General features: G+C 35.4%; 1 protein-coding gene across 1 annotated transcript in view; it reads left to right on the forward strand.

The window, feature by feature from the left end:
* The first annotated feature begins 2,516 nt into the window (after positions 1–2,516).
* Positions 2,517–14,912, forward strand: part of LOC5569450 (PI-PLC X domain-containing protein 1) — a 28,129-nt gene continuing 15,733 nt past the window's right edge. Inside the window, exons 1-2 of the mRNA XM_021840967.1 lie at positions 2,517–2,922; positions 13,695–14,132. Coding sequence (XP_021696659.1) covers positions 2,823–2,922; positions 13,695–14,132 — 538 coding nt within the window. The 5' untranslated portion in view covers positions 2,517–2,822. The remainder of the gene's footprint in view (positions 2,923–13,694; positions 14,133–14,912) is intronic.

The raw sequence follows: 14,912 nt of genomic DNA on the forward strand, positions 1-14,912 counted from the left end.
AATATATTAACTTTCAATTTTCTGTTTAGAAATCCATAATGTGGGTCCAGTTACCCGTAGCTGTAACGTCAGCTAATAAAATTTAAATTTTTCACGCATTGAATATATTTTTTATGCTTCAGATAACAGAAAAGTTCTCAATAATCTTTGATACCAAACAAATCTAAGTTATATTTTATTACTACGATAGCAAAAACGATAAAATTTAGGATTGTCCGAATTAGAACATGGGGGGTCCGAATTGAAACAGACCAGACATGTACGCCTATCTTCATCACTGAAACTTGTAATCTCTGATTTACTCTCTGTTGCTAGAACATCCATTTAACAGCTGTCAGGTATGCAATCGCTATATGATTCCAATGGATGATTACTTTCCAAATTAAAGATGAATTCGAAAAAACAAATTCTTCAAAAGATAGCTCCAAAATATCCATTATCATCCATTATTATTTCTGTAGATATGAAGTACATTTTTATGATTTGAGTGAAATGCGGGACGTTTCGCGGGATACTTCTCAGCACGGGGCAAATGTTCAAAACGTCTGATCATTTAATCATATAATCATGCCCCCCTCTAATGAGTATCATTCTTTCTAGTTTTTTTTTTTATGAACACCTCCTTCACCTTAAGTTTCAGCACGTAGTGTACATAAGTACAGGCCGAGAGAATCATTGCTCAGTTAGCATCTAGTCTGTGTTATGCAACTCTAGTAAACCCAACATACCGTAAGTATTAGAAGTGTGGTACCGCTGAATATCACCCTTCCATCAGCCGTCAGTCGCGATACCAATCACACCATCATATCATCAGCCCAACAGTCGTCAATCTGTGGCCAGTCTAAAGTGCGCGACGGAGATTCCGCATAGCGCAGTGGTCGCATAACTCTCATAAATGACACACTCAACCAAGCGTGCTCCATGTGATGCTGAGCTGCTGGGGAACACCCCCTTCTCTTTGTTACTACGGCCTGGGCTCAGTAGATACTGTGCCGCCGAGTAGTGCAACCATTACTATCATTAAGCACAGCCAGTGGAGGCCGAGCAAGGTTGACTGCGTCGCATAGTGGTTCGATTTGTTCTACGAAGCGGTTATAAATTACACAGCGTAACAAAAATGAAATTTTAACTTGTCTCAAGGATCAAATTATGTGTCTCTAGTAGATTTGGGGTAGCTGAAACTAATGCCGCTCTCAGAAATGTTTGAGCAAGTCACAATTTTCAGCTACAGGTCGCCAAAGTTGTGTAAAACACTGTTTTTATTGATGTTCACATGAAATTTAAAGTATGATTTATCAAACTTTTTTGTGATATAATCCTTCAAAAATGCAAAATAGGACTCAATATTTTAATTTAGATATAATTTAGTTGGAATTGAAAGATAAAATGTACATTAAATCAATTTTTTCAACATGCTTGCAGACTCTATAGTCTCTTCATTTCTCTTATATGACAAAATACAATACTTTTTTGAACCATCAAAAAATAACTTTTGACCATCGAAAATATTAGGAACTTTGTTGATAAGTATTGTTATACACATGAAGTTTGAATTCTGTCGCAAATAAAGCAAATAAATTACCATACACGCTGGCAAACTTGCATGCAAGTTGATTGAAATATTAAAACTTTGCATCACAGACAAACAGACGTAACACTTAGAACAAATTTCGATCAAAATCATAGTCACGAGTACACGTACGCCCAATGCTAAAATTGGTTTGTTTGGCCAACGGGCCAACAGATGGCGGTAGTGTGTAAACGTCAAACGCGAACAAAAACGATGCAAGCGCTGCAGGTGGTGGATTGATTTTTGAATCGACCGTTAAAAAGGTGGTTGATGGACAATGATGAGTGTGTGACGTCTGTTTGTCTGTGTTTGCATTTTCAACAGTTAATATCTCTAAAACTAGATTTGCTATAATATTTTTGAAAACGGCAATAGATTCAGCAACCCTCAATTAAGTAAATAGCGGTATTTTGGTGCTTGAGACGAAAACGTGTTTTGCAGTGTTATCTTACCGTTGTTGTTATTACTGCTGTTTCAAAATTTCTAGTCTAGTACATGATACTGAAGTCGGCCTTACAGTTGAAGTCGAAAATTCGGTTCTCGTTTATTCATAGGCATTCCACTGAACAGCTTGAAGATTTATTATCATCGAGTGCTGATACTTTTTTCTTATTTTCTTCTTCTTCTTCTTTCTTCTTCTTCTATTACTAATTAATGGTACTTATAATTTTGAAATAGAACATTTGTAGTTAATTTGGTTTTTGCGATTTATTTCTGTTGATATTAGCTTTAGGAAACTTGTAACGATTATCCTTCGATGTCATTAACCAATACAGGAACAATTTCCTGCAATTCTAGCCACACATTGTAGTCATGTTCAAGACAAAGAAGTAAAACCAAGGTAACTTATTTTCGATTTTTGTCCTCCATGCAGTACCACTGTGCGTCGCGTCGTTGACTGTTGAATAGTTGTACTTCACTATTAGCTACTAAATCAGTTGGGTGACAATGCTGCCCGAGAGCGGATCGTTTCCGCAAGTTTAAAACGCGATTTGAATCTTTCTGGAGACGGCGATGGCCCTGCCCAGAGTGTGAATTTGATATCGTTCGCGACAGCCGAAAGAGAGTTTATTTTTGTTCGCATCCGCTTTCACTCGAGGTGTCCATAGTCTAATTTAACAAGTGCCCGGAGCAGCAAGCAGCTGATTGCGGTCCGCGAGTGTGGTTTGGTTTCAGCGCGACCCGAATTTCGTTTTTTTTTTATCGCACGTTGGTTTTTGGCGGTTTGGCGTGTGAAATATTGCCGGTTGAAATGTGCGAAAAGCGGACGATTGCGGTTTGGTGGTCGTCGCTGTTGGCGTGGATGCTGCAGTTGTCGATTGTCCAATTGGGTCAAGCGCAGCGAATTATTGGTGAGACATTTCCCGCCGCGGTCAGAGGATTAAGAGAGCTAGAGCATTGATTGAATGGAATTGTCGCGTCTCTCGCCAGGGATTGACTGTTGCTACGGTGCTCTCTAGACCTTGATTATGATGAAAATCGTTATCAAACCTATGCTCACCAGTCGATTTCTATGGATAAACTGCATGTCTATACGTAATTAAAAGGGAGATGGTGACAGTAATAACGTCCATAGCCCAATAATCAAAACAATAAGTTTGCGAGGAAGTAATGAATATAATGTAAATGTAAATATGTTATCTATTCAAACAACATTTGAGTGCCATGATTGGCAAGCTGATTCATTAGGTTTTTGAGACTCTTCTGCAGCTAACTGAAATTAATATTAAAAATAATGAATTCGATTTGAATACACTTGCAACATTGTATATCAATTTAAGAAGTATTTTCAGTGAGAGAGCCTAGACAAAATCCTAATAAATTAGTTATGGTACAACAGAAATTTCTAAAATGTGGGAGGAAAGATATGATTTTTTTTTTAATTCATTTCTAGTGGTCCCGGCAAACTTTGTCTTGCCGTAAAGTAGGCTGTTAAAAACGCCATGAAACGTCCAGTACAAAATTACAGTTCAGTTCACTCGCGATATTATGACTTTTTCGTTTAATATCCTTTGTTTTTTTTATGTACACAAACACGTCTAAACACTTAAAGAACATAATTATGCAATTTTCAGAATCCGGTAGCCCGTTCTCAAATTGTTTCGTGACATACGAACACCATTCCATTTTTATTCAAAAAATAGATAGATTAAGTTTAATGACAATAAGTGTCATGTTCGTTGTTTGGTTTTGGTGGAGAGTTGATGTGAAATGGGCATTATCAATTTAAAAGTATCACAAGTATTTATTTTGAGAGCGCATCTTCGGAGCATAGAAAAGTGTATAAAAGCGTCTCACAGCTTCATAAAAAATGTAGGCTTATGAGAGTGCGAACCAACTCTTGTCAGGAAATGTTTTTAAATTGGAAGTTTATGTTCCTGATAAATTGCTTTCAATGTATAGATATCAAGGTCCTTTTATAACAGTAGGACGCAACAAGTTGCAGAATGACAATTTTTACAGCACAAGTCGTACATTCATCCACCGAGGCTTTTCGAGTTGGATAATTACGACGAGAGGTTTAAGATTCGAGTTCTGCAACGAGTTGCGTACAACTTGTTTGGCAATTTCTTCGAAAACCACTTGATGGCATCAGAAATTATAACAGTATGCATCCATCAATATTTAGCAATTTCAGAAAATTGTAGTGTAAAGTGACCAGACGTCTCGGATTATCCGGGACAGAACAACTTTTAACATGACAGTACAGTTTCAATACTGTGTACAGTGGAACTCCGTTTTTGGCAACAAAGTCAAAATTTTCAGTTGCCAAAATCGGAACCCATTTTTTTATTTCAAGAATATCATTTGGACGATGTTGCATGATCATTATGAAACCAAATGTTGAGAATTCTGAAATTCATTTGAAGACGAATTTACTTGAAATACACAATTTACTTCATGAAATTATTGCTGTGTGCGTTTGAAATGCAAATATCAAATGCGGGAACACCAAATGCGGTAAGATTTTTAACAAGGAATGCGAAGTCAAAATTTGATTTTCTTTGCTAGGTTGGCGGTGAAATGCATCATGGTTGCTAAGTATCCTTTGGTTACTTTGTGTTCCCGCATTTGAAGCTCAGTTAGACTGGATTTGCACGTCAAACGCAAACAGCAATACATACATAATGTCACTTCATAATAAAGAGAACAGTAAGCTGAACAAGTGAGACGAAATTTATGATATAAACTTGTTCTTTGTTCAAATGAGCTGTTAAGAACAATGATTGTTGTTAGATCTAACAGCATACTGAAGTGGGCTGGTCATACAACGTGAATGTCTGAGAAAAGATGTTGGAACTCTAGTTGTATCTATGAGTATCTACTCGTAGTGATTAATGACTTCATAAAACGTTGCGAGCACACGACAATCTAGAATAAAATACGTACGTGCGGAACTTCTATCAGTTGGTAAGATTTGGGGGAATATTGACAAAACTGAGCTCTGGAAAGCGGTAAGCGTGAAGCTGACTAGCTTTTCAAATAACTAATACAAAAGACACAATGATATTAGAGCGTATTGATTGAGATTTTGAGTGTGAGTCTATGAACACTGCCTAGAACTAAACGTAATATTCTGCGTTACCATGTATGTTTAATTTGTTCCCGTTTTCACGTACAGAATAAGCCAGAGTTAAAACAAAAATATCTTTCAAAACTATATTGTTGCTATAAGCTATGTCGTGTAAAGTTGTAGAGTATTGCGCAATAAATCGATAAATTCGCATAAGAAGTTATCATATAAAGTATGTGCGCTTATCGCCTCCAATGCATGAGGCATTTTCAAGACATGTGAAAACATTTGCAACTATACCACATTGTATAAGTGCAAGTACAAATGTAAGTATATTCTAGTTGCCTGGGTTAATGTTACATAGGAAGGGAGGACGTTGAAAACCGTTACGTTTTTCCATGCCTTATACGTGCAACAATTTCTACGTTCATAAATTTTTCTGCGTTGTGCTCATGAATGGTGTCCACAAAAATCGTTATGAGTTTTGCATCCAACTTTCAATTAAAACCTCTTATCAGAGAATTGAAGATGCCTTGGTTCGAATCCCGGTCGGTCCAGGATCTATTCGTAATGGGAATTTCCTTGACTTAGGCAAAGAGTATCATCGTACCTGTCACACGATATACGAATGCGAAAATAGCAACATTGGCAAAGAAAGCTCTTAGTTAATAACTGTGGAAGTGCTCATAAGAACACTAAGCTATGAAGCAGGCTCTGTCCCAGTGGGGACGCCATTGAAAAGCATAGATGTTCTCGTTTCTGTAAAAAAGTTGAACGATGTATGAAGATTTTGATCAAAATGTATCTTGTAGAATGAAGAATAAGTAAAACCTGAGAAATTTATGTGCATGCTTCGTACTGTTCTTACTCATTCTTTCCCAATAAATTGATTCTAAACTCACAAATAAGATGTTTCGATACTCAAAATAACTTTAGTTCTGAGCGCAAAAGGCGTTGATTCATTTAATCTTCGTCAACTTTTCGGTCGTTGGATCAGCAAAGAATAAATCAGATCAACGTATTGTTTAATAGATAGCATAGTTGAAAAAAAGTTATCGTTAAAACAGTTAGATTCAACACGATCATCGTGAGTTGTATCACTGAACATTGATATCAAATCTTAACTAAATATTCGTGTAGATGGGTACAAATCTTCAATTCATTGTGATTTTGCTCTCTTTCGTTAAACTATTGTTAAGCTTTCAGGGAAGCTACAGGTCACCAAAGTTGCATAAAACACTGGTTTTATTGATGTTCACACAAAGTTTAAAGTATAATTTATCAAACTTTTTTGTGATCTAATCTACCAAGCATGCATAATAGGACTTCAACTTTCATTTTAGATATAATTTGGTTGAAATCGCTCGTTTAAATTCAGATTAAACCGATATTTTCAACATGCTAGCGGTCTCCATACAAAATTTGTTGTTTCTCTTATATGAGAAAGTACAACACTTTTTCAAATAACCAAAATATAACTTTTCCTCATCGAAATTAGTGTAAATTTTGATGAAAAGTATTGTAATACACATAAAGATTAAGTTCTGTGACAAATTAGGCAAATAAATTGCCTTACAAGCTGGCAAACTTGCATGCAACTTGGCCAAAATAGTCATTTTTTTCATTTTCAACAGCCAATATCTCAAAAACTAGACGTGCTATGATATTTTTGAAAACGGCAATGGATTCAGCGGTATTTTGGTGCTTGAGACAAAAACGTGTTCCGCAGTGTATTTTTTTTTAAATAAACCGCATCACAGTGGTCCATTTTTGAACAATCATGGCAGTAATTGCACAATCTCAATATTTCACTCTTTTTCGCCATTATAAGTGTTTTGGAACATGATTTAGGTTGAATACTCTATTTTGGGCATAGTAACAACTTTTTGGTTGTCATTTAAAATTTCAACAAAAATGCTGTTTTCCATACGTTTTTTGGCAATCAACTTTTTTTTTCGTTTAGGCAAATGTAGGCAAGAAGAATCTTCTTCAATCGACTCTTTAGTCTTAAACGCGCGTTTGAGCAAAATATCTCCGCGGGGAGTGGCGGAGAGCGATTTTTACGGTATAAAGAAGCTCTTCTTTAAATATTTGAAGTACCTACAACAATAAGTATTAATTTAATAAAGTTTACGACACTTGAATATAAATTTGCATTCGAAGATGTTGAATCTATATGTGAATACGTTATCGATCAGCAAAAAATATGTTGAAACCCATATCTGCACGGGTTTTGGTGAAAATTGATTAGTTGAGTTTTTAAGCAAGAATTTCGGTTTCTGGACATGTGCAGCTATTTAACGTCTGAACATGTAGAAAAACATGTTTATTTTTTACTTCTCGTACGTATTCTCAACTATCTGATATAGTAGATGAATGTAAGACTTTGTTTTTCAACTAAAACCCATGGTTGGAAATCGGATTTTTGCCAGGTATTTGAAAATCTGGACCAATGTGCGCATGGTAATTATGTGTAATGTACAGACTTCTGTAACTTGTGATTGATCAAAGAAATACCTTCAAGTTCTCAGGAAAAACATGTTAATATCACATATTTTGCTGAATGAATGTGAACTCGATAATCATTTGATTCGTTTGTGGATGATAACTGTGTGAGAATTTTTCAAACTATTCCCTCGTAGAAACATTTAGAAATTCCCGGAGAGGATTACTCATCCTAGTAACATTGGCCATTGACGGTTTGGAAAATTATAAATTTAAAAGAGCTTGGAAATTCAATTCGTAGATCGGGATGCTTAGAATGTTTACCCTGACGATGGTCATTGATACGGGATACAACAAAATTATACAGTTCCTTCAAGGAATCCATGCAAATGCATTTTGTCAACATTTCTGCCAAGAATAACTCAAGAATTTCTGCAGGCATTTCTGAAATAGATTTTCAGAGTACAAGATGGGCAAGAGCATCAATTTTCGTCCCATTCATACGATTGTGACCTACTTTGTATGAATATCCAAAAATTGCACAGTATTCTTGTGGATCAAAAAGAGTGGTTTTCCCCCAGTCCTCTAAAAATCCGTCATAAAGTTGAACAAAAAATTGTACGTATCAATCCAAAATTGTTTCAAGAATTTCTTCTAAATATTATCTATTGCTCTTTCTTGGGATATCTCAAGATATTTCTTTAGACATTACTTCTAGTATTTTTTCTGGTGCTTCAAAGATTCCTGATAAAATACATCTAAGCAGCCATTCCATGAAAAACAGATCTAGTGGGTCACCGAATTCCGTGAAAATTTGCTATTTTGTTCCTTATCCGAAATAAGGATACACGTATTTTTGGATTTTTTTTAATTGGGTGATCATTTCCGAAATAGGGTGACCAGAAAAATCGCGATTTTGCAAAATTTTTATTTTAAAAAAAATTATAACTTTTGAACCGTTTGACCGATTTTTAATCTTTTTGGACAAAATGAAGGCTAGAGATTTTGACTTTTCAGGAAAAATATAAAATTTCACAAAAAATGTGTTTTTTTTACATGGAAAAACTCAATAGTTTCCGTTTTTTCGTGTTTTGAAGGCCTCGGGACCAAAGGGGCTATTGCTGTTCTCATTTTTTGAAAGTTCAGAAAATTTTACGTCTACTGTCAAATTTTCAGCGATGTATGATTTTTAGTTTTTGAGATATATTTTTTTGAAGATAAAAAATCAGTCATTTTTCATCGGCACACACTGTGGATCTCAGCGCATTACATTTTTAATGTTTAAAAAAAATCATAACTTTTGAACAGCTCAACGGATTTCCAATCTTTTTTTATGGAATGAAAGCTTAAGATTTCAACTTTTCAGAAAAAATAGAAAAAATAGAAAACTTTGAAAAGTTATTTTTTTCATTAAAATATATGAAATTTTCTAAAAAAAATTTTTATATTTTTTAAATTTTTTATATTTTTTCACGTTTACACATATTTTTATCAGATTTTTCAATTTTGTCTGAAAAGTTGAAATTTTAAGCTTTCATTCCATAAAAAAAGATTGGAAATCTGTTAAGCTGTTCAAAAGTTATGATTTTTTTAAAATAAAATATCTAATGCGCTGAGACCTACAGTGTGTGCCGATGAAAAATGACTGATCTTTTATTTTCAAAAAAAAAATATATCTCAAAAACTAAAAAACATACATCGCTGAAAATTTGACAGTAGACGTAAAATTTTCTGAACTTTCAGCAATAGCCCCATTGGTCCCGAGGCCTTCAAAACACAAAAAACGGAAGCTATTGAGTTTTTCTATGTAAAAAACACAATTTTTGTGAAATTTTATATTTTTCCTGAAAAGTCAAAATCTCTAGCCTTCATTTCGTCCAAAAAGATTGAAAATCGGTCAAACGTTATACTTTTTTATAAAATAAAAATTTTGCAAAATCGCGATTTTTCTGGTCACCCTATTTCGGAAATGATCACCCTAATCAAAAAATCCAAAAATACGTGTATCCTTATTTCGGATAAGGAACAAAATAGCAAATTTTCACGGAATTCGGTGACACACTAGATCGGTTTTTCATGGAATGGCTGTAAGGAGTTCTTCAATACCATTACTTCATGTTGAAATTATCCGTTTTATTTCTTACTAATAGAGTACATATTTCAATGTAGTCTATAGTAAATGCACATTGTTTGTCTTAGTAATCGTCGACTTGTGTGTTGTGAAGTTTTTCGTGATTAAGAATGTCCATATCTATAAAATAAATAAGAAATTCTTGAATCTTATTTAATGTGGTATTGACAGACATCCAGAAACTTCTTGTTCTAAACAAGGATTTAAACATGGTGTTAGCTTTAAAATTTGTGAGGATACTTTTATCCCCAAAACAAGTTTCATCTTCAAAATTTGTACCAAATTGCTTATTTTGTTGAAATAGTTGAATTTCTGTTAACACTTCAGTCGGCGCGCTGTTGTTTTTTGTACAACACAGGTGAAAAAACTTCGCTTTTCGTACACAGCAGCAGCGTGGTGGAGCTGGCGGTGGCAAACCACGCGACGGCTGGAAGGTTAAATATTAAGACATTCCTTCGGAAATTGCCTACATTCTGACGTTTTCTGCGGTATTCCTGCAATAAGAATTGAGAAAGCATATTCGGTTTCGGGGAGCCCAAATTAAATTATTGAAGTTGTTTAAAACAAAATATAGTTGTATGTTACATGTGATCAATTTCACCCCGAAATGGGATTTCCTGGTTTTTAATTTTGGAGATGATTTTAAGCATTAAAATCAATTTCGGTACATGAGCAAATGAGGTTTGCCTTCGTATTTATTTTCCTGCATTCAGTTGTTTGGCATAGCCAATATTAAAGAAAACAGATTAGAAAAACAGTGATAATTTATGATTTTTACCTGAAACCACGGTATTCTTCTTACATGATTAGCTTAAGAAAAAAAATCTAAAATATGTTTAAATATATAGAATAGGGTAAGTGTTCCCTTAGTTGTGGGTGTTCCTATAGTTGCGGTAGTGCCGTTTTCACTGATTTTATTGCATTAGCCACAGAACCGACACTGCCAATCGACGTATTGGTTTGTTGTTACACGGAATAGTTGAAAAGAGCGTTCAAAACTGATGAAATATCACTAAAATTGCTAAAACTGTTCTTGCTTGTACCAATAGTTGCGGTAAAGTGTTCCTATAGTGGAGGGTCCCATAAGAAAACAACGGATACCGCAACTATAGGAACACAAATTAAAAAAATACCGCAACTAAAGGAACACTGTACCAATAGTGGAGGTATTATTTTTCACTGACATGCCGTGGATTAATAAAAATATAAGTAGTAGAACGCTAGTGGCGCTGTTATCACAAAATAGAATTATTTTATTAATACTTACTATTGAAGTTTTTGATTGTTTGTTTAGGGCTATGTTGTAGAGAATGTTTTATTATGGTTGAAAAAATTGATTTGACACTTATAGACCCGGTACTCAGACTGTCAGAGCGTGGCAAACTAGATGTTGGTCACACGAACAGTCGCGACATTGGCCTTCTACAGCTAATGCTTCTACTCGTGGATTACTACGATGAAATAATTTTTCTCATTAGGTCAATGGTCGTTACTTCCCGTTACAACATCAACATGTGTATTAATTGCGCTTCTTGAATTTAGTCGGTTAAATGAAGTTCAATCGTGCTTAGCACCTCCACTATTGGTACATCTACCCTATATATGACTCTTTCAGGATTTACACCAATAACTACTCCAAGAATCTAGATCTACTTTTAGATTACCAAAAACATTTTTTCTCCGGAGCTACTAAGAATTTGAATAATATTCCCAAAAATACATAGAAAAGCCATCCAGGAGTTTTTTTTTTCAGGAACGCTTTCAGCAAGAATTCCAAGGATTATTCCAGGATTTTTTTTTAAATATATGCCTTGCAATTTATGGAATCCTAGAAATAATATCTTGTGAAATTTTCTAATAGCCTAAGTAATTCATTATTGATAGTGTTCTTATTTTTCTGTTGATATTCATACATAAATTATAGTAAAACACGAAAAAAGCATTGAATAAAGTCATAAAACATGCTAACATGTCCCTGGAAGAAATTTTAATTTCAGTATTATGAGTAATTTTGGGAAAAAATATTCTTGGGAATTCACAGGAATAATTTCTTGAGGAAATGTATTCAAAAAGTTAAAGATAAACTTAATTATAATATCTAATGGAAATCACTTTAAATACTTCTAGTTAAATTCTTGATTTTTATGGTGATTTCAAAATTCGGAAATTTATGTATGAATTTTTAAAGAACTTTTAAGAATATCCTCAAAATAACTCCAAGGAGAATTTCTATTTAAAATTCCTTGAAAAACCCTGTTGAAATCCTAGGGAAATTCCTGGAGAAATTCTTGTAGGAATTATTATAACATATGTTTATGTGATAACGGGAGCAATTGCTAAAATTATCGGAGAAGGACAGAAAACATTTTTATTCAAATTCTAATTATCTGAAGAATTTTGCAAACTTTTTTGAAAGGAAACTACTGGAAAAATCTTTGGAATATTTGTTTTGGGAAATCTCTGCTAAAGTAATGCTTGAAGATGTTCTCAGTGGAATTCCTGGTTTGGTTTGAATTCTGTCATAATACCAGAAAGGTTTCCCTGAACACACTTTTTGATAAATCGCAGCTTCATCAAGGATTTTCAAAGAAAATTACAAGAAGATTGATTTTTGTAGGGAAAGTTGAGGAACTTTATAGAGTTATTAAAGAGAAGATCCCGAGAGAGTTCATCATGTTTAAATTTGAGAGAGTTGATCATGTTTAAATTTGTGAATATAAGGTAAGCAGGTAAGGTAAGGTTTGCCCCGAATTACTACTCCATATTCCAATCCCGGAATGTTCCCATCTCTGATTGACAAAACGAGTGTCGACGAGAGTTCAAAGATAAAAGGTCAATAACGGCGCTGACCACGTCTAATGTGTTCATCGGGGAAGGGAAGGAATATTAATTACACAACCATTGTTCCTAGAGATCGAATATACCACTGCATCTCCACAGTTGTCGTGGAAAGAATATTGGATTAGTGGGGTGAGGTGGTGATAATGGTGATGTGATCACGCATAACCAGATTCCAGATATTACTCGATTAAGCATTGCATACGAAACGAGTGTGTTTCCGGTTCCATCGCTCGCTCCCGTTAGAGGGGTAGGCGTCACAATTGAAGGACCAAACATAAATCTTTTTTCATAAATCCTTCCAGAGGTAAAAAACTCTTATCAGGATTAAAAAAGCCGACTCAAGAGGCGCGTGCTCTGCCACTTTGGAAATTTGTGCTTTGTAGGTAACTGTTTTCCTTAGAATATATACAGTACTAGACAGAATAAAGTACGCATTGGCCGTTTTTCCATACAAAATGGTCAAGTTTGGAGATCTGAATCTGAGCTTTTAGTGGTCTGATTGATCTGAAATTTTCACCACAGCCTAGATATAACATAGATTTTACTCTATTAAAATATCACTGCATTTGAAACACAATTTTTTAAATGATTGAAAATCTCTCAATTTTCAAAAAATTGCTAAATTTAATTTTGAAAATATTTTGAAAACAATCATTTTTACCGAAAAATGATGTTCTGCAAACTTGTGTGTCTTATCAAATTGTACATTTTTGCAGAAGGACATATTGCTCTAAATATTTTCATTGAAAAATTATTTTTACTTTAAAATTTTGTCATTTTTATTAAAATTTGAGATTTGCGATAACTTAAAAGTTTGTTAAAGAAAAACTATGAATTGCTAGCCTAGCAAATTTGAGGTTACTTTTAAGCTGCGGTAAAAATTTCAGGTCAATCGGACCACTAGAAACCGAGATATAAGACTCCAAACTTGATCATTTTGTATGGAAAAACGGCCAATGCGTACTTTATTCTGTCCAGTACTGTATATTTTAAACTCGAGTCTAGTACACGACACTGAAGACGGCCTTACAGTTGAGGTCGAAATGCGCGTATATATCTTTTATATTTTTTTTTTAAATTTTGTCCGGACATGCAGTATAGCCTTAGAAGTCCACCATTCAGCACAGATTTTTTTTTTCTGATAATAACAGTCTGGGGAGCACCGTGCTTACACTATACTCGTTCCGATGCAGGTGATCGCGTGTACGAGCCGAAGATCTCCGACTTGTACATGACGGTAAATGCGCGCCACCGAACGCTGGAGCTGACCTGGAGGAATTTCAACGACCCAACCGGGTTCATTGTGTTGACGGAGCATTATCCTATTAGAGAGTTTCAGCAGAAGCTGTATTACGTTACGTACGATGATTTACAGCAGGCGAGCCAAGAAAGCAGTTCGCCCCGTAGCAATGGATTTGGGGAGGAAGGTAGTGGAGAAAATTTCGCAAATGGAATGGAATCAATGATGACGACGACGACGACCATGATGATGACGGAGCAACCTGCAGTGTCCACTACGCCAATAGTCGAGGTGGGATGGGAGTACGACCATTGGGATGAGCACGGAGAACGGAAGAAGCCGGTGCTGTTCTCCATTCAGCCGATGTACGTTAACGGATGGACTGCTACTGGTAAGAGAGAATCGGTGGGAGGGAACGTTGGTTGAGGGGATATTCAATTTATTAGCGTCAATTCCAGGGAAACTAGATAAATATTAGATTGTAGACCAGGGCTGCCCAATGTGTGCCCCCACGGGTCGCATCCGAGCCTCAGTTCCCAATGGGACAGAGCCTGCTTCTCAGCTTAGTATTCTGATGGAGTACTCTCACAGTTATTAACTTCTTTGCCGATTGGCCATTTTGGTTGTGCCGATACGAAGATACTCTTTGCCTTGGGAAATCGAGAAAATTTTCAACCCAAAAAGATCCTTAACCGTTGTGATTCGAACTTACAACCTTCAGCTTGGTCTTGCCGAACAGCTGCGCGTTTACCACCACAGCTATCTTGCCTCCCCAGCAGCATTCATCATATTTTAACAAAATCAATGGATATGTTTGTGCTCTGAAAAGTTTGGCTCGTCACACTAGTTTGTTTTTGGGATTCGGTCCGTGGCTCAAAACGATTGAGCACGCCTGTTGTAGACGAATGTGAGACGGAAGTGTGTAATTGGTACATGCATGGGCGAGCTTCAAGGATCTGGCATCAACATAATTTTGTTAGTTATTCGAGACAAGAAATTACATAATGAATAATGATGGATGGAGTCCAATCTGATTGATGGATACCTGATCTACAATGTAGCATAACAAAGGCCATCAATTGTTCATCGTCATATTACAACGTTTTATCTGAGCTGGTATCAACCGGTTCTTGAAGGTGAAGAGGGTGATTGTTCCGATAAGGCAGATAAG

This window comes from Aedes aegypti, chromosome 2, assembly GCF_002204515.2.
Source record: "Aedes aegypti strain LVP_AGWG chromosome 2, AaegL5.0 Primary Assembly, whole genome shotgun sequence".
Lineage (NCBI taxonomy): Eukaryota > Metazoa > Arthropoda > Insecta > Diptera > Culicidae > Aedes > Aedes aegypti.